General features: G+C 40.1%; 1 protein-coding gene across 1 annotated transcript in view; it reads right to left on the bottom strand.

Annotated features, from left to right (window-relative positions):
• The window catches only part of CPVL (carboxypeptidase vitellogenic like), a 134947-nt gene that overhangs the window by 97632 nt on the left and 16945 nt on the right, over positions 1–20370 (bottom strand). Inside the window, exon 2 of the mRNA XM_007505266.2 lies at positions 9340–9518. Coding sequence (XP_007505328.2) covers positions 9340–9502 — 163 coding nt within the window. The 5' untranslated portion in view covers positions 9503–9518. The remainder of the gene's footprint in view (positions 1–9339; positions 9519–20370) is intronic.

Genomic DNA, 20370 nt, shown 5'->3' with positions numbered 1-20370 from the left:
AGCTGGGTGGCTCAGTGGATGGAGAGCCAGGCCTAGAGATGGGAGGTCCTAGGTTCAAATCTGACCCCAGACACTTCCCAGCTGTGTGACCCTGGGCAAGTCACTTGACCCCCATTGCCTAGCCCTTACCCCTCTTCTGCCTTGGAGCCAATACACAGTATTGACTCAAAGACGGAAGGTAAGGGTTTTGAAAAAAAATTTTAATTAAAAATTAAAAACATTGATGTATCACCCTCTTTTGTAGTAACCCTAAACGGAAAACTAAGGGAGTGCCCACCTATTAATTGAAGTAACAGAATGGAATGCCATAGAAATGATGAAAAGGACAGTTTCAGAGGAAACTGGGAAGACCTGTATAATTGATACAGACTGAAGCGAGCAGAATTTAGAGAAGAATTTGTACAATGACAACATTTTAAAGAAAAATGGCCCTGATCTAGAAAGAACTATACAAGATAATGAACAGTGAAATGAATGGAACCAGGAAGACATTATACACAGTCACAGAATTAATATTAGAAGAATACAATGAGAATGTTACCTCCAGAAAGTGAACAGAAAACTAAAACACGAACGACAATTTATATGAACATGTTGGCCTATTCTATGTGATACAAAGAAGGTGGTGAGGGATCGGGACCCTTGTGGATGGCATCTACTATGTAGATACAAAGAAAAGTAAGTTAAACACACAGGAAACTTGTTCTTTCATTGTGTAATATCTTCTTTTTCTTTACATATGGAAATGCTTCTATGTTTGGATTTGTAAACATTTAGAATATTTTTAAAAAAATAAAATTACTAAACCAACTATAACAAAGTATTCTTTACAATTTACTTCATTTCTGTTTTCTTTCACTGCCTAAGATAAACTTGAAACCTTTGTCTGGAAGAAAAAGAAAGAGAAAAAGAACCCTGAATAACTGTAGAACTCTGATTGATGCAATAATCCAATTCTGTCTAGAAGACAGAAAATAAAAACCTATTAACTACTTCCTGCCAGAAAGGGGATGGTTTACACTTGCGGATGTGGCCAGTGTAGGAATTTATTTTGCTAGACTGTGCATATTTGTTATGAAGGTTTTTTTTTTTCTCAAGAAGAAAAAAAGTTCAGTAGAAGAGGAAAGAAGGTAGTGGGAGGGAAAAATGATAAATGCTTTTAAAAATAAATACATCTTACAAAAAAATATGAGGGGGTAGACTAGCTGCTATTTGAGGTAGAACTGTAATTGGGAATTCTAGTACTAGGACAAATTCATTTGAGGTTAGGATATTTAAAGAAGACTATCTCAGTCAGATGCATTTTTGCTGGAAAAGTAGGCAAGGGTACCTCATCCCCTTCCCAGGAATGTAGACCCAACGGCTAAAACAAAAGCAGCTGCCCCCTTGTTCTCAATCTTCTCACTTGAGCTGGAAATGGGAAGAAGCTGTAGGAGGGGGAAGAGGAGGGAAGATGGGCACTCACTAGCAGAAAGGGAGAACCCTATTGGGCAATGCTACATAGCATGGGGCTTCGTGAATGCTCGCTGGCTCTGAGGCTTTATGAAAGTCCCGCAATAGAACCTGTAAAATGAATCTGGTGGATTTGTTGGCCTGGGAGGTCCTTCCCAATTCTATGACTACAAGGCATGCCAATGTTAGTCTGGAAAACTAGCATAGAACAAAGGAAATGGGCCTGTAGATATCAGTCCCTTGGTTCAAAGCTCCAGTCACTCTACCCTAGTTATTGCCAATAAGGTTCCTTCCAGAAATTTCCTGATATGACAACCACGGGGGTTGACTTGATGACCTCTAAGCTCCTTCCCAGTTCTACATCTTTGATATTCTACAAATCAGAAGCTCAGCCTCACAGATTCTACTACTGGAATGTGTCAAATACCCAATTGACCCAGTTTATTATATTTATTATTTATTTATTTATATATAAAATCATGATTCATCCATGGATATGGAAAGTAGAGCTGCCTTATACCACCATCACCTCCCCCTAGTTTGTTGACTGCTCCAACCAATGGCTCCACCATTAATTATTTGCCAAAAGATTATAGTATAACCAAAGGGGTGGGAGCAGGGGCTCAGATCTATTAACTGGCTGTGCCCTTCACAGAGACACAAATACCTTTGGCAATAGCAGTAAGCAATAAACCAAAAGAGCCATTAGGTGGTGCAGTGCCAGGCCTAGAGTCAAGAAGACCTGAGTATAAATCTAGTCTTGGACACTTACTAGCTATGTGATCCTGGGCAAGTCACTTCACCCTGTTTGCCTCAGTTTCCTAGTCTATAAAATGAGGCAGAGGAGGAAATGGCAGACTGCTCCAGTGTTTTTGCCAAAAAAAAACCCTAATGGGGTCACAAAGAGTCAGATATGACTAAAAAATGACCGCACAACAACAAAATACCAAAAACCATAATACAGAAGAGGAAAATGGAATGGACTGTAAACTCCATTTTGTAAAGTTTGTCAAAATGTCACAATGCCAGCTAATACATGAAAATTGGCCGTGTCTGTTTATTTTGCTTCTGAGGATAAGCACACTAAAGCTAGAACACACTTATAAATACAGAAAAACTAAGGCCACTAAACAGAGAAAAGGAGGAATGGCTGATGATGGGAGGGTGGAGGAGGGAAAAGTTGTCTTCCTGGGAAAGCCTGTCAATCACTGAAGCTCTCTCTCTACCGCTCTAAGACTCAGTGGGACTGGAGATCTGACACACTCGATAAACAAAAGGGATTTGGAGTTAGGCGCTGACCATCTGTCCAGATCCTTCTCAACTTTCCAGGTTGCCATTGAATAAAATTATCCTTAATTATGTTGTCAAGATTTCATTTCCATACCCAGATGTGCCAGATTTGAGAAGAGGAACTGCAAATTCTGTTGGCAGAATGTGACCTCGTGGCATGATTTACCAGTGATCCTGCCTTGGGTTTCAGAGTCTAAATATCAGTTGAGGAGGCACCCATCAAACTGAGAGCTGGAAGGACTGAAGAGAAAACTTAGATGCTCCAGAGACCTCTCTTGTGCTCCTGTTCATTCCTGAGATGTTGTAAGCGAAGCTGGCTGAATGCTGAGGCAATGAGTAGTGCAGAATTCCAGGGCATCACTTCCAATGATCTCCCACATTTTCACTTAAGGGCACAGACTCTGCCTTCCTTGAATCTGTACCTCTGTTTACACTATTCCTTGTGCTCAGAATGACCTCCTTCTTTTCTGAGCTTCTTTCAATCTTACCAAAGCTCAGAGCCTATTTCCCTCCGTGCAGAAAAAGAGATCTAGTCTACTTTTTGTTTTATCAGCCCATGAAAAAATGGACAACTCCATTCCCGTGCCAAGTGAATGTAACTCTCCTTTGTAACAAAGAAAAGCAGTTAAGCCAAATATATATGTATGTATCTATGTATGTATGTGTAGCCACACACACATTGTAACTAGGTCTTAAACATACCATATTCTGCCCTGTAATCCCCCGCCTCTCTGCCAAGAGGAGAGAAGTCTTTCCCTACTACTTAGCCCAGGCTACTCTCCCTCTTCTCTGAGCTCCTTTGAACTTATTGGCTGATATACATAATTTAAAATTTTATTATATTTTTATAATAATATTAATATTATTATGATTGTTCTCATTTCCTAATTCCTTCACGTGCATGTCTTATATCACCACCAAGGCTGCGTGCTCAGAATTTATGCTCTAAACCTATCATCTATTAGTGAAATGACTTATCTAGCATACCCACCTGTCCAGAACAGAACTAAAGCTGGCACCCATGAGTAAGGAAGGCACAGGGCCTTCTTAAAGACTTCTTAAACTTATCTTATTCAAAAGGATCAGATTAAGTAAAAAAAGGAGACAGGCAGGGTGTGCGTCTGAAACTTGCATATGAAAATTTATAAATGTCACAGAGGTATTTGAGTGAAGATTAAAGTAACATAATGGAATGGAGAGACTACAGCCTGCTAGGTCAGTATCTGATAACAGCCAAATCACAAAGCTGTGTTGAGAGGACAGCTAGGTGGCTCAATGAATAGAAAGCTAGACCTGGAAACGGGAGGTCCTGGGTTCAAATCTGGATTTAGACTGCAACCTGGACAAGTCACTTAACCCTCACTGGCTATCCCATACACACTCTTCTGCTTTGGAACCAATAAAAAGTATTGATTCTAAGGTGGAAGGTTAAATAAAAAGTACATTGAGGGACTTAGATTTCATATTCAGACTGTAAGCTCCTTGAGGGCAGGGACTATCTTTTACTCTTTTTGCATCCCTAGCACTTAGCAAAGTGACTGACTCATAGTAAGTACTTAATAAATCTTTATAGAATGAATATAAAAATATTGTATTAGAGTCCCAAAAATCCTAAATCAGTACAAAGTGAGAGGGAAAGGAATTTGGAACACTTGGCCATTCTGGTGTAGAGAGGAGTCCAGGGGCTCTGCTGTTCAGTAAATAGAGAAAGAGGAGTTGAGAACTCTAGTAAGTCATTCCCAGATATTCCATGAATTAACCTCACGAGTCTGGTGCATTTATTTATGTAAAGCCTGGAGGAATACTCAAAGAATGAATTATTTGGACATTTTGGACCTGTGAGAGTCAATGGACAGGTGTGAAAAGATTCCATGGGGAAAGGAATGTGGGAGGTGCTATCAGCACCCTGCCAGGAGACAAGAGTTGCTCTCTTTGAGGTGTTCCCAATGGTAATGCCAATGAGGGTCATGCCCCAAGAGGCTCTCACACCTCCACACAGTGCAGTCACAAAGATGCTGTAATGTCAGATGCCACTTTGCATTCTTTATCTGGATCTCATAATCTGACCTTGTTCCTAACTCCTACTCCCTAAGGCAGCATCTGTAGGCCAGGGATGCCACTGGGTCACCTCACAAGGGAATCGTGGAAACTTTGGAAAAGTCAGTGAGTTAGGAATAATCTATGGTAGCTCGCAAAAAAAAACACACACACAAAAAAAAAAACAAAGATTGTATTATTATTGCTAATAACAATAATAACTAATATTTATGTATCATTTAAGATTTACAAAGCACTTTATTTATATTCCTTTATTATCTCATTTGATCCTGATAAATTGTTATAACCCCCCATTTTACAGGTTAAGAAACTGAGGCAAACAGGGGTACAGGGAATGGTCCAGGGTCTGAAGCAGGATTTGAACATGGGTATTCCTCACTTCAGGCTTAGCACTCCATCCACTATTCCATCTAACTGCCCCCAATATATATATACATAAGGTCTAGTAGGAGGGCAATGATAATTCCACTATCTTTTGCCCTAGTTAGATTATATAAAGAGTACTGGATATGGGAGTGAGCATTCTATTTTAGAATGGATATGGATACAGGTTAAGAGGTCAGTGGTAAGGAACAAGAAAGGCCAAAGATGATAGATGAGGCAAAGATCTGATATACATATACCATGAAGATGTTCTCTAAGAAATAAATTTAAACAGGCTTAGGCACACCTAGATGGCTCAGTGGATACAGAACCAGGCCTAGAAACTGGGGGTTCCAATTTTAAATCTGGTCTCAGATACTTCCTAGCTGTGTGATGCTGGGAAAGTCATTTAACCCCAATTGGAGAGAGGAAGGAAGGAAGGAAGGAAGAAAGGAAGGAAGGAAGGAAGGAAGGAAGGAAGGAAGGAAGGAAGGAAGGAAGGAAGGAAGGAAGGAAGGAAGGAAGGAAGGAAGGAAGGAAGGAAGGAAGGAAGGAAGGAAGGAAGGAAGGAAGGAAGGAAGGAAGGAAGGAAGGAAAGAAGGAAGGAAGATGGAGAGAGGGAGAGAAAGATACCAGGCTTGGCAAGCACTAACTAGTGACTCACACACACCTTACAATCTGGAATATTAGCTCTGTTCTGGGCACCACATCCCAGAAAGAATATTAGTGTTAGAGAATACCTAGGAGAGCAACAAGGACCCAAATAAGAATATGTTCAAGGTCCTGGCATGTCAAGCCTGAAGAAGGCTAAGCTGGGACAAAAAGTGCTGAATTTGAAGTTGGAGGTTGAGAATTCTAATCTTGGTTCCACCAGATCCATTCAAGTTTGACATCCAACTTAGGTACCTCTGAGGTCCCTGATGATTCTTAATTCTCTGATCCTGAGTGTTTGAAGGATGTTCAAAGGCAAGGAGAATTAGACTCCTTGTGCTGAGCTGCAGAAGACAAAATGAGGAACCTTGGGGAGAAGCTGGAAAGACATCCACACTCACACATGGAGAAGACAACAAAGTTAGGCCGAGTATTTTTTGTTATTGTTGTTCATTTAAAATATATTTCTGTAAAAACTTTAATGATGGGATGATGTGCTGACGCATACATATTTTGGTCATATTCTATTAGTTGCACAAGCAGTCAAACTGAAAAGTGAGCATTGTTATAGAATGGCAGAGAGCATCTAAATGTCCTTTCAGACGTTAAATGAATCTGTTCCCTAAAATGCCCAGTTAGAAGAAAACATTTTATGACCATAAAAAGTGCATCTTGGTGTCTGCTGATGTTACAGAGAAAATCCACTGAGCTATGAATGAGTGACCCAGACATTAAGCAATTCAGAAAGACATGAGATGACCTTAGAAGTGCCTTCTTCTATCTTGAGTTTTCTGTTAGTCAATAAATCCTTACTTTCCATCTTAGAATTAATACTGTGTACGAAATGTAAGATTTAAAGTAATATCCAATGACTACAAGTATTATATTTTATACGGTTTATTAATAATCACTTGAAGTAGAGAACATAAAAAGGCAAAAGTAAAAGCCTGAGTAAAGAGAAGTTTTCCCGAATGCTTTAGTGGGATAAGAGAGAGATGGTATTACAGAAACTTTACCTCCAAAATGTAAAGATGTACTGTGAGGATGAAAGTGGGATTCTGGGAAATGGAGTCCTGGTGCATAAAATTTTAATTACACAATCCCCCCTGTGATTCCAATGGAAAACAAGCATGTAGAAATCTCCCAGATTAACATTCCCAGTTTCCCCATTGAATCAGTACACATAACCAACTTACATCGCTAAAGATTGACTCTCCCTTTGCCTACTTTTAAATTTAATCAACCAAAAGGGAAGACACCCCTACTTAACAATAAATAAGGGAGGTTCATAAACCACTTACTAAAGTGAGATACACCTCCAAAAGTGACTGACTGCCCTTTGGGCAGCTCTAAGCAAATTTAAAGACTGTAATTGGTCCCCATACAGTAGAGGAAGGAACAGGAAATGACATAAAAAAGAACTATAAAAGATGATGAACTTCCTCTCCAAGGGGTGGTCTTCAGTCTTGTAAGATTAATATTAGAAGTAGGCAAAGGGAGAGTCAATCTCATCTTCACAGTTCTAAGTTGGAAGAGTGGTAAGGACTAAGCAAGAGAGGTTAAATGACTTGCCCAGGGTCACACAGTTAAGAAGTGTCTGAGGCCAGATTTAAAGCCAGGACCTCCCATTTCTGGGCCTGGCTCCCTATCCACTGCCCCCAGATGATAAACATTTACTAAGCACTTGCTGTGTGCCAGTCACTCTGCTAAGCCGTAGGGATATAAAAAAAAGGCAAAAGATAGTCCCTGCCTTCAAGGAGGGGCAGTCAGGTTGCATAGTGGTTAGAGAGTCAGTAATACCTGAATTCAAATCCAACCTCCAATGCTTACTAGCTGTGTGATCCTCAGCAAGTCATTTGCCCTGTGTGCCTCAATTTCCTCATCTGTAGAATGAGCTGGAGAAGGAAATGGCAAATCACTCTGGTATTCTTGCCAAAAAAAAAAAAAACAGAGTCATTACTGAAATGACTGAACGATAATAACATAGTTCGCTTACAGTCTAATGGGGCAGATAAGAAACAAACAATATACAAATAAGCTATATACAGAATAGATTAGAAATAATTAACAGAGGGAAGGTGCTGGAATTAAGAAAGGTTGAGGAAGGCTGCCTGTAGAAGGCAGGGCTTTAGTTGTGACTTAACGGAAGCCAGAGAAGTCAGTAGTTGGAGCAGGAGAGGGAGAGTGTTCCAGGCATGGGGGACAGCCAGAGAGAATGCCCAGAACTAGGAGATGGAGTATCTTGTTCATGGAAAAACCAGGAGTCTGGTGTCTCTAAATCTAATAGTATGTGCGGGAGAATAAGGTGGAGGATGACTAGAAAGGCAGGAGGGGGCCAGGTGATGGAAGGCCTTGAATGTCAAATGGAGCATTTTGCATTTGATCCTGGAGACAGTAAGGAGCCACTGGAGTGAAGGGTGCTACGTAGTTGGAAAATCACTTTGGTGACTAAATGGCAGATAGACTGGAGCTGAGATACTGGAGGCAAGCAGACCCCCAGCAGGCTATAGCAGAAGTTCAGCCATGAGATGATAAGGGTAGGGCCGTCATAGTGAGGATAGTGTCACAGGAAAGAATGGAGAGATTGGGGAGAAGCTACAGAGGTGAGATTGATGAGAGATACTGAAGAAGTGCAAGTCACACGAGATGCTGCAGAGATGCTACAGAAGTGCAAGTGATGAAAGATGCTGAGGAGATGAATTGACCAGAGATGCTGCACAAGTGAAACTGACCAGAGATGCTACCAAAGTGAAACTAGTGAGAGATGCTGCAGAGGTGAGACTAACAGACCTTGGCACCATATTGGATTTAGTAAGTGAGAGAGTAAAGAAACCAGGATGACTCCTAGGTTCATTGGAGATCGTAAGATCAAAAGATGAAGAATCTGAGGCCCAGAGAGATACATCAATTTGCCCAAGATTACACAGGAAGGAAATGGAGGGATGAAGATGGACTTCAAAGTTTCCAAGTAGAGAGAATCTAAGATTCAGCTGCTGGGGATACATTCCATTCAGATTTTCACTCAGAAATCACAATAGTAAAAATAACTTTCACTTATACAGAGCTTTAAGGCTTACAATGAGTTTTACGGATGTGTGATCCTCATGACTCTGGGAAAGAAGTGCAATTATAATTCACACTTCACAGATAGGGAATAGAAGCAGATATAGATTATATACCTCAAGTAGGATTTCAACTCAGGTCTTACTGACTCCGTCTAGGGCTCTATCCAGTGTACCACCCAACAACCCAATTTCTTTGTATTACTTAGAATTGATTTTGAATTTACTTTTTCCGTGTACATGCTGAACTGCTTCCTTTTTGTGTCTGCATCACTAGGTCCCTATCCTATGCCTGGCAGTAAGTGACTTAATAAGTATTCATATCTAAAGGAAAAATGAATGAGTGGAAAAGGACATTTGTTCTTCCACACACACAACATGCCAGTTAAAAAACCACCCAAGCCAGATGTACCCATCTGTTGTCTACTTCAAGGGAAATAGAAAGGGAAGGGGCCGAGCTTACCTTCCTGAATTTTTCCACTTTTGATGTAAGGTGTGAGAAAGAGAGGCTGTCCTGAGTCACCATGGCTTGGGGTAGAAACAGAATAACCTTTATACAAGGAACGGAAAATGCCTTCACTGGAGTCCAGGGTCAGCAGGACCAAAAAGATGGTTGCTTTCCACATCTTGCCAATAACTCCTCTAGAAAGAAAAAAACAGAAGGAATCATCCAGTGTTCTCACTGTCCATGAGGCATGCTCTTAACCATATTCACTAACAACACATCCAATCTCTCTCTCTCTCTCTCTCTCTCTCTCTCTCTCTCTCTCTCTCTCTCTCTCTCTCTCTCTCTCACGCACACATGCACATACACACATACACACACACACACACCTCACTGCCATGATCTGAACCCCTTGCAGCAGACAACACAATATTAATATGTCCATTTTATTGATGAGGAAACTGATGCTCCAATAGGCTATGACTATAAACTCACAGATAAGCTTCAAGGCCAGGTTTCAAAGCCAGCTCTTCTGACTTCAGTTCTAAGACCACCCCATTCCCCCATTGGACCATAGTCTTCCAACTAGAAAGGGGCCTGTGATGTCATCCATTTATAAGCCCTTCATTTAAGACCTGAGGAACCTGACACCCAGAGACACTATATGACTGGCCCAAGTTTATAAAAATTGTAGCTGGCAAAGGTAGATTTGGACCCAGTACCTCGATTTATTTCCAAATGTTTCTCATACTATATACTCGGGAAAATAGGCCATGAGTCCCTACCCCACTGAAGCTTAAAGTTAAAAAGATGAAACAGACACAGCATTATGAAATCATAAAATTTCAGAGTTGGAAGGAACCTCATCAGTCATCTCTTTAGTCTAAACTATGCCTGACCAAGAATTCCCTCCTCGGTAGCTGTCATCAAGGAATCATCTACCGTCATTTGCAGCCCATTTCACTTCTAGATAGCTCTAATTTTTAGGAGAGCAGCTAAGGGTCAAAGTGGATAGAGCACTGGGCCTGGAGTCAAGAAAACCTGAGTTCAAATGCAGCCTCAGACACTTATTAACTATGCAACCCTGGACAAACCACTTAACCCTGTTGGCCTCACTTCCTCATCTGTGAAATGAACTAGAGAAAGAAATGGCAAATTGCTCCATCATCTTTGCCAAGAAAACCTTGAATGAGCTCAGGAAGAGTGAGATATAACTGAAAAAAGGACTGAACAATGAGTGTGTGCTACCGTGCTACCATATAGGTGGCAGGCCAGAATTCTTATCCACGTCCTTGGACTCTAGACTCACTGGGCTTTCCAAAACGCTAATCAATAAGCATTTATCGAGCATACCAACTGCCATATTGGTGCTGGGGATGCAAAGGCAAAAATGAAAACTTCTCTGCCTTAAGAGCTTTCATTCTCCCAATGTCCTAGTACTCCAGTATTCCTACAACATCTCAAAAGATAGAAAAGTAGCACCTCTAGCACTGAGCAACTCAAAACAGAGGGATTAAGAGTACAAAGACCAGAAGGCCATGTTTCTTTAGGGATTTCTTCTCTGAACCCACACTGGTCTTTTCTTCTGTTCCTACCACCCATTTCAGCAGCTTGAAAAGCTTCCCCGTACCCTGACATTTCTAAAAATCAGGCTCAACTTTTTCTGGGTTATGATCCCCTTTGGCAGGCTGGCTAAACTATGGGACATTTCTCAGAATACTTTTAAATGCATAAAGAAAACTGCATAGGAATATAAAGGAAGCCAATTCTATTGAAATGCAGTTATCAAAACACTAGGGAAGGGGGCAGCTGGGTGGCTCAGTGGATTGAGAGCCAGGCCTAGAGATGGGAGGTCCTAGGTTCAAATCTGACCCCAGATACTTCCCAGCTGTGTGACCCTGGGCAAGTCACTTGACACCCATTGCCTAGCCCTTACCACTCTTCTGCCTTGGAGCCAACATACAGTATTGACTCCAAGATGGAAGGTAAGGGTTTAAAAAAAAAAAGAAGAAGAAGAAAAAGAAAAAAAAACACAAGGGAAAAATGGAGCCCAGGTTTAGAATCACTGTTTCTATACTTTCCTGTACCAGGCAGGTTTGAGATTTTTTAAGGAACAGAGACAAAATCTCTCATTCAGCTGGTCTCAATAGAGCGTTTAGTCAGGAATATCCAAACCGTGGTGATGTGGTCATTGTTACCTTCACAGAATGGGGGCAGGAAGAACTCTATCACAGACAATGTGCTAGGCCCTAGAGATAAATCTTCCCATATATATATATACACACATATAAAAAAATATGTATATATCTCTTAGTTTATTATTATATTTTTATTATATTTATTTATGTAATTATATATAAACATATATAATACATGATAATATATAATTCATTTATATATATTAAACCTCAAGGCTTTCCATTTGACTTGGAAGCTAAAATCTCTTTAACGTCTTGTCTCCTCTGTTCGAATGTCAGCTCCCTAGAGTTGATTGTCTTATTTTCTTCATCTATTCCTTTCTCCACAGTTGTATGTTTACTCTCCTTACTCCTCAAATAGTCACATGTATTCTTACCTGTTCATCTTTTGTATCCCCCCAATAGTTGCTCAAAGGCAAATACAGTTGCAAGTTTGATCTTTCGGTTCCCAGTCCTCAATTACAGCCAGACAAAGGAGCATAAAGTTAGAACAAGAAGGAACCTTAGGGGCCCCTTAGTCTGACCTTCATTTTACAGATGAGCAAATAGAAGAAAGGAATTAATTTGCCCAGGATCAGACCAAGAGATCATGTCTAAGGTGGGATTAGAACCCAAGTACTGGGGCAGTTAGGTAGATGGAGAGCCGGACCTGGAGATGGGAGGTCCTGAGGTCAAATCTGACCTCAGGTACTTCCTAGCTATATGACCCTGGGCAAGTCACTTAACCCCAATTGCCTAGCTCTTATGCCTTGGAACTGATCCTTAGTATTGATTCTGAGATAGACGATAAGGCTTTAAAAAAAAAAAGAATCCAAGTAGTCTCAATTCCAACTCTAGCATCTCATCCACAAAACCACATAGCTATCTCTATTTGATAATTGTATGCTGGACTGAACTGGAAAAATCATTCATCCAGACATGTGAGTCTTAAAAGCAAACCACTTTCATGAACCAAAGGAAGAAGCAGAAGCCTGACCATCTGCAAACCTGGAGCTCTTTCAGTCACTCAGTGTGTGGCCCTGGGGAGGGCTCACACTCCCTGGCCCTCAGGATACTCCTCTCTGAAATGTAGGGGTTGGGCTCAGTAACCTCTGAGCTCCCTTCCAACTCCCATGTCCGTGAAGCTTGGAAGACCACAGACCAAAGATGCTGAGCAGAAAAAGTAATATGCAATTATGCTAATGCCAAGGCCCCTTTCCACCATGCAGTCCTTTAAATGTTAAGTGATTTGGAAATGCAAAAATGTGTAAAACTCAATGGACCCCACACACTTCTCACACCACAACACTGGCAAAGTGAAAATGTCTTTCAGCTCCATTTCCCTGTTAAGAGAAAAGTTCATCACAGTAATGTGATGGAAGAGTTGATTGCCACAAGCATTTCTCTTATGGTTAGCATAATAGAATTTCCTGTATTTAATATAAACAAGCCCAACTGAATATAGTGAGTGGTTAAGAAATGTTTTTCACTGTCAGTGTCTATAAGGGGAGGGGGAGCAGGGAGAGAAATGATGCTGGAAAATCAAACCAGACTCAAGAAGCTTGGGGCCAGCAAGTCGCTATGGCTCGGGAAAAGAACGATTTTTTCTAAAAAAATATTTTTAAATGATATGGAACTTGTTGGCCAAATGTTTGAGTGGAAGAGCGAAAGAAGACAATCATCCTCCAGGCAAACAGTTTTAAAAGAAAAATGTCTGTTGTGTAAGAAATGGAAGGAACTGTTTCGGTAAGTGGTTTTTCCTGAGGGGAAAAAACAGAAACCCATCAAGACCCATATTTTTCAATCTTCACTCGACAAACCTCAAGGCCTTTTTAATGGAGGCCATTAATATTTAAATAGCTAGGGAAGTTATAGCCCTTTCCCTATAATCAGAGGCAAACTCAAAGGGAGGAAGGAAAAAGTGAGCCAAAATGGCCTTGGTTTCATTGGTGGGATTTGAATAAAGAGAAGCAGGAGTCATTCCAATTTAAGCTCTACAACTAATATTTGATGAGGCCACCATGAAAGGAAAAGCTTCCTTGGTCAGTTAATTAAAGCAGCCAAGTTCTCCTTGCAGCCCTTAAAGGACCCATGTTATTTTGAAGCCAAGCCTTCCTCCCATGCCTGATGTGACCTGAATTCTAGAAGGCTATGGCTCTTGACCACAAGCTCTGGCACGTTCTACTATATTGGGAAGGCACTGACTATGTTCCTAGCAAAGATGAGGCCGTCTGTTTTGGGAGGGCCGACCTAGCTAAGTACAAAGAAGTTCATCCCCAGTAGAGGGACCACTGAGTGATAAATTCTATGGCCCGGGCAACCCACAAAATAAAGAAAAAAGCAAAATGGCAGAGATAGTATCAGAAGAGTAGAAAATGGGGCAGAGAATGCTAGGAATCATGTACTTCTTTTATCAAATAAACCTTAGCAGTTGACACTGAATGTGAGATTTTGCCCCACGACCAAGGAATGGGTATACTGCTAGAGAAAAGGAATCGTATCTAGCCTGACGTTTTAACTGTAAATGTAACTAAAAGGCAGAAGTGATAGTTAAATCAAAGAACAGATCCTTGGAGAGGCAATAAAGCAACCCAGAGGGTCACAGACGTCAGCCAGTCAGTTGGGAAATACTGATTAAACACCTACTATGTGCCAGACACTGGGCTAAGTAGTGGGGATACTAATAGGCAAGGCATTCCCTGCCCTCAAGGACCTTCCAAGGTGAAGGAAGAAACAACAAGCACGCAAATCTGTCCACACAAGCTCTAGACAAGATTAATAGGTAGTCATGAAGATGGGGAAGGCACTAGCATTACTGTGGTGGAGAAAGGCTTAGTGTAGAGCAGAGGTATGAAACCTAAGGCTCTGCGCCACCTACTAGGACCCGCTCCTATTTGACTTCAACTCCGTTGCTACAGAAGGTGAGATTTTCATTGGGTGGAGAAGGGAAAGGTTCTAGGCATGGGGGACCGCCAGAGAGAGCTCCAAGAGCCCAGGGATGGAGTGTCTTGTTCCTGGAACAGCTGGTCACTGGATCAAAGAATACATGGCAGAGAGTAAGGCGTAGGAAGCCTGGAAAAGTGTGCTTTGGAAGGGGCATGGGGGGAGGAGATATGAAGGACTTTGGACACCAAACAAAGCATTTTGTATTTGCTCCTGAAGACAATAGGGAGCCACTGGAGCGTATTAAGTAGGGGGTTGGGGGTGATATGATGAGACCTGCAACTTTAGAAAAATGACTTTAATGGCTGAATGGAGGAGAGAATGGAAGGGAGAGAGACTAGAGGCAGGCAGACCCTCCGCTGCTATTGCAATAGTCCAGGCACAAGGTGATGAGGGTCTGCACCAGGGCAGTGTCAGTGTCAGAGGACATTAGGAGGCTTATTCAAGAGATGGTACAAAGGTGAAATCAATAGGCCCTGGCACCATATTGGATATAGGGAGTGAGAGGGAGAGTAGAGATGGCTCCTAGTTTGTAAGTCTGAGTCAGAATAGAAGTATGGTGTTGCTCTCTATATTAACAGGAAAGGGGGGAGGAGGAGGAAGGTTTAGTGAGAAAGAGAGAGATCTGTTTTGGACATTTGAGTCTGACATATCAAGCTAGAAGGAAACACACAGATCATTGAATCGAACCTCATTTTACAGATGAGGAAACTGAAGCATAGAAATCAAGTGACTTGTCCAAAGTCACATAGGTAGTAAGTTGCAGAGCTGAGATTGGAACCCAGGACCAGTGGATTCAAATCTGGCATTCATTTCATTGCCTCCTGAAGATTGGGTTTATCAAGTATCTAAAGGCAACAAGGAACATCATATCATAGACCATGTAGTTATCTCCTACTGCAGTGTTTATAGTATTTGCAAAAATCTCAACATGGTAAAGATGGAGAAGATGGAAAAGCAGAGACACTCTCCGAGGAACCCAATAAAATCCTCCTAATTCAATCAATATATATTTTGATACCTGGTATCTTCAGTGATGGGGGACAAGCAAAGACAGAAGCAAATAGATGGGGAAAATATGGATCAAGAGGAAAGAATGAGAGAAAAACCAAGATTTATAAACTACAAAGTAATTTCACATGAATTTGTCTTCAGGAGAAACTTCAGAAGTCACTGGACTTGGCAAACAGCAAGGAACATCATCACCCTAAATGAAACTGAGTATATTTAACCAGTTAGGAAATCATGTGTTATGGTCCTAGGGAGCGCCACAATGACCTGAGTTCAAATCTAGCTGTAGATACTCACTAACTGTGGCACCCTGAGCAAGTTACTTTACCTCTACCTCATTTTCCTCATCTGCAAAATGGGCATAATAATAGTACCTGCCTCCCAGGGTTGTTTTGAGATTGAAGTGAGGTCTTTGTAATGTATTTTGCAAATCTTAAAGCACTTAAAATCATTCCTTAATTAATTATCTATGAGCAGTCAGACAACCACCTTGTTAAAGTATAAAATTAATACAAAATTAAGATGGCATGCAACTAAAATAGCTCCAACCTAATCAAAACAAACCATGCCAATCAAGAGGATATAGATGAGAGGCAGCTGAGTGGCTCAGAGGATAGAGTGCCAGATCTGGAGTAGAGAGGTCCTGGGTTCAAATCTGGCCTTAGACACAGTTTAGCTATATGACCCTAGGCAAGTCATTTAACCCCAATTGCTTAGCCCTTACTGATCTTCTGCCTTAGAACCAATACTTGGTATTGATTCTAAGACAGAAGATAAGGGTTAAAAAAAAAAGGGGGGGGATGGATGGAAGAAAGGAGGTTGACAACAAAAACAACAATAATAATAATAGGCTAGTTTGCATAAATTGACCACTATAACAAGGAACCCCAAAGAGCTGAACAACTGCCTATGAGGATTTAACATTAGCCTAAAACCTTTTTCTTTCTTGATACCCTAAGATCAACCTTGGATTTTAAAAGGTAAAGTTTTATATGGAAAACAGCCCATTCGCTGAGGTTGCAATTCAACCTGCCTTTTGATTGACAAGGCCTGAGACCTAGCTATATAACAGAATGCATGCACACTCTGGGAAGATGCCAAAAGCCTTGCTTGCCTCTTGTCCCATGTGACTTGTGGCATCCTGAAGACCAGCTTCTGGACCAGACTAAGGTCGGAGACTGCCAAATCAGAGGGATTCAGAAAAGCGACATTACAAGTAGGTTAAAGAGATCTGGGGAGAGGAAGCTGCTCTTTGGTGAGGATTTTGGTGTGAGACAACACTTCTTTCTCAGACATGCCCTTTTAATTCATTTAATAATTAATTATAAATTAAGATACAGTCAAGCAAAGACACATGGTAACCAAGAACAACAATGTTTCATGCTGTTTGAAAGTTCTGGTCCCAAGTTTCAAAGAGGAACTTGTTGATTAAATCTTTTGGAGAAGTCTGGAACATTATAAATAATATTACCTCAAAAAAAAAACAACAGAGAAGCAGCGGGAGATAAAATCAATTTAAAAGAAAGCTTGGCAAGAGATCCAACTAAGCAAAGTCATCCCAAGGAGTAAAGACAGCAATAGACAAAAAAAATTGAAAAGATCTGCAAAGACTTTTTTAACATATACTTTACACCATTAAGGACAGTGGATCCAAAGCATTTGGAACCTAATAATCTCAAATGAGAAAGTAACTGCAAAGTGTTTAGCATAAATTAAATGCTATATCAATGTTAATTATTATTATTAACATCAGGGGCATATCCAAGAAGGCAGAGAAAGTACAGGGGACCCATACAATTTCTATCAAAATTACCTTCCAATAAACAATGATATAATATCTCAAAATGAATTCTGGAGCAGCATAACCCACAAAAAAAAGTGAAATAATCCCAAAACAATTTATAACACATCTAGTACACCAGGGTGAATAGGCTTTCAGCACAGCTGAAGCAACAGCCAAGACTTCTGGAACTCTCAGCCACAGAGAGTAAGTGGGGTCAGACAACTACTCGGAAAGAGATTACAGATTCCCTTTGCTGTTTCTGGACACAAAACTCTTGTCTCATTTCCCATACTCAGAATAAGGTCACAGTCCTGAGGCACAGTTGTAGGGTGAGGAGGAGCACCAGCATATACCAGCATTTGCAGCCTCACTGGAGCAGGGGACATGGTCACAGTTCCAAGGGGTAAAAGAATGCTTACTCCGAGACCAGGGCACAGGTCCACAGGGTATTAAACCCACCTCTCCTTACATCATACTGTAAGGGTTAAAAATGTGAAAAGACTGATGAAAAAATAATTCCAGGAAAGATAATTTAAGAATTATTGGACTGCCTTAAAGCTATGATAAGAACAAAGAGAACTTAAACATCATCTTTCAAGAAAGCATCAAGGAAAACTGCTCTGATATTCTAGAACCAGAGGACAAAATAGAAATTGAAAGAATCCATGATCACCTTCTAAAAGAAAACCAAAAAAGATTAACTCCCAGAAAAATAATAGCCAAATCCCCACTCATGAGTCAAGGAGAAAATATTGCAAGCAGCTAAAAAGAAACAATTCAAACATCATGGAGCTGCAGTCAGAATAACACAAAACTTAGCGGCATCTACATTAAAGGATCAAAGGGCCTAGAATATGATACTCTAGAAGGCAAAAGAGCTAGGACTTTAACCAAGAATTATTTACCCAGTAAAACTGAGTATAATCCTTCAGAGGGAAAAATGGGTATTCAATGAAATAGAAGACTTTCAAACATTCCTGATAAAAAGACCAAAGCTTAATGGAAAATCTGACCCTCAAAAATAAGACTCAAGAGTAAAGGTAAATAGTAAAGAAAAATCAAAAGGCATTTAGTAAGTTTAAACTGTGTACTTCCCTAAATGAAAAGATTCTTGTAATGTCAAAGAGCTTTGTTATTATTAGAGCAATTAGAAGGAGTATACATAAACAGAAAGCAAAGGTGTGAGCTGAAAAGGATGAGATGATATAAAAAACAAAGTTAAATCAAGGCATGAGGAAAAGGAATGCATTGGGAGGAGGGGGAAGGGAAAATGGAATGGGGTAAACTACTGTATTAAAAGAGGTATGAAAAAGCATTCACAATGAAAGGAAAGATGAGAGAGGTGGGAAGGGGAGCCATGTGAAGCTTACTCTCATCAGAATTGGCTCAACGAGGGAAAAACATACACAATTATGGGTATAGAAAGTTGTCTTGCCCTACAAGAAAATAGGGGGGGAAGGGGATTAGAGAAGATAAAAAAGAGGGCAAATTGGAGAGGTGGTAAATAGGTAAATAGAATGGAGAGTAATACACAGTAATCATAATGATACAATTTTTTTCATCATTAAGACTTCATTTCTCAAATACAAAGAGAAATGAACTAAATATATAAGAATACAAACCATTCCCAAATGATTAATAGCCAAAGGATATGAATAGGCAGTTCTCAGACAAAGTAATTAAAGCTTTCTATAATTATGCAAAAATACTCTAAATCACTCTTATTTCAAGAAATGCAAATTAGAACAGCTCTGAGATACCACCTCACACCTATTAGAGGTTGGCTATTATGACAGAACAGGAAAATGAGAAAACTTTTAGAGAGGATATGGAAAAGCTGGGACATGAATGCTCTACTGAAGAAGTTGTGAACTGATTTAGTCATTCAGGAGAGCCATTTGGACCTATGCCCAAAGGGCAATAAATCAGAATATACTTTTTTGACCCAGCAACACCATTACTAGGTTAGTATCCCAACCAGAAAAAAAAGGGGGGGGGGACCTATATGTGTAAAAATATTTAAATCAGCTCTTTTTAGGCAGGCAAAGATTTGGAAAGTAGGGAGATGCCTAACGATTGGGAATGGCTGAGTAGCGTATAGCATATGATTATATAGGAATGCTAACACGCTGTAAGAAATGACAACCAGGAGGAGCTCAGAAAAACCTGGAAACTTACATGAACTGAAGCAGAGTGAAATAAACAGAACCAGGAAAAAAAATTGTACAGTAACAGAAATACTTTACAATGAATAGTTGTGAATAATAGCTATTCCTAGCAATATATTGATCCAAAACTATCCCAAAGGATTCATAAAAAAATACCATCTACTTCCAGAGAAAAAGGACTGAGTCTGAAACCAGACCAAAGCAAATTTTTTTCACTTTCTTAATTTTTTTCTATTTCAGTTTCTTCCCACAAAAGGAGTAATATGGGAAAATATTTTATATGATTGCATACATAAAATCTATATGAGATTGCTTACCATCAAAACAGTGGTGGGGGTCAGGGGATAGAAAGGATAGAATTCAACTCAATATTCTTTGGAAATGTTGGGAACTGTTTTTGCATGTAATTGGGAAAATTTTAATTAAAAAAAAGGAAAAATATTTTTAAATTATTATTAACATCACAGAGGTAGGTTTGTCTATAGGAATGTCCACTTTCAGACAGCAAAGACAGAAAATGAGGTTGGACAAGACCAAATATACACAGAGGAGTCTATTGCTGGAAATGACAGCTATGAAGTCATTGAAGGATTCAATCTCAAGGTATCTGAAGGAAGGAGCAATACTAAAGTTAAAAGGGAAGAGGAGGGAGATTTATTTCATAATACCATCCAAAGGAGGCAACTGGCTCTCTGGAGAAATGAAAGTGATGTAAAAACAAAAGGGGGGGGGTAGAAAGATAGGCAGATAGATGAACAGACAGATATAGAAAGATATGTCTTTTATTTAATATATTGTATATGTGTAATATGCATGTATGTATATATGTGCAAACTACTGAGGGAATTTGTTTTGCTTGTCTGTAACAGGGCTGTTGTTTCTCTTTCTTTCTCAATAAGGGGTAGAAGGTAAGAGGGAGAAAAGGTGGATTTTTACTGACTGAGAAAAATGTAAATTTAATTTTAAA

The sequence above is a fragment of the Monodelphis domestica genome, chromosome 5 (assembly GCF_027887165.1).
Source record: "Monodelphis domestica isolate mMonDom1 chromosome 5, mMonDom1.pri, whole genome shotgun sequence".
Classification (NCBI taxonomy): Eukaryota; Metazoa; Chordata; class Mammalia; order Didelphimorphia; family Didelphidae; genus Monodelphis; species Monodelphis domestica.
Note: the sequence above shows the minus strand (reverse complement) of the source record. Positions and strands in the feature narration are given on the sequence as shown.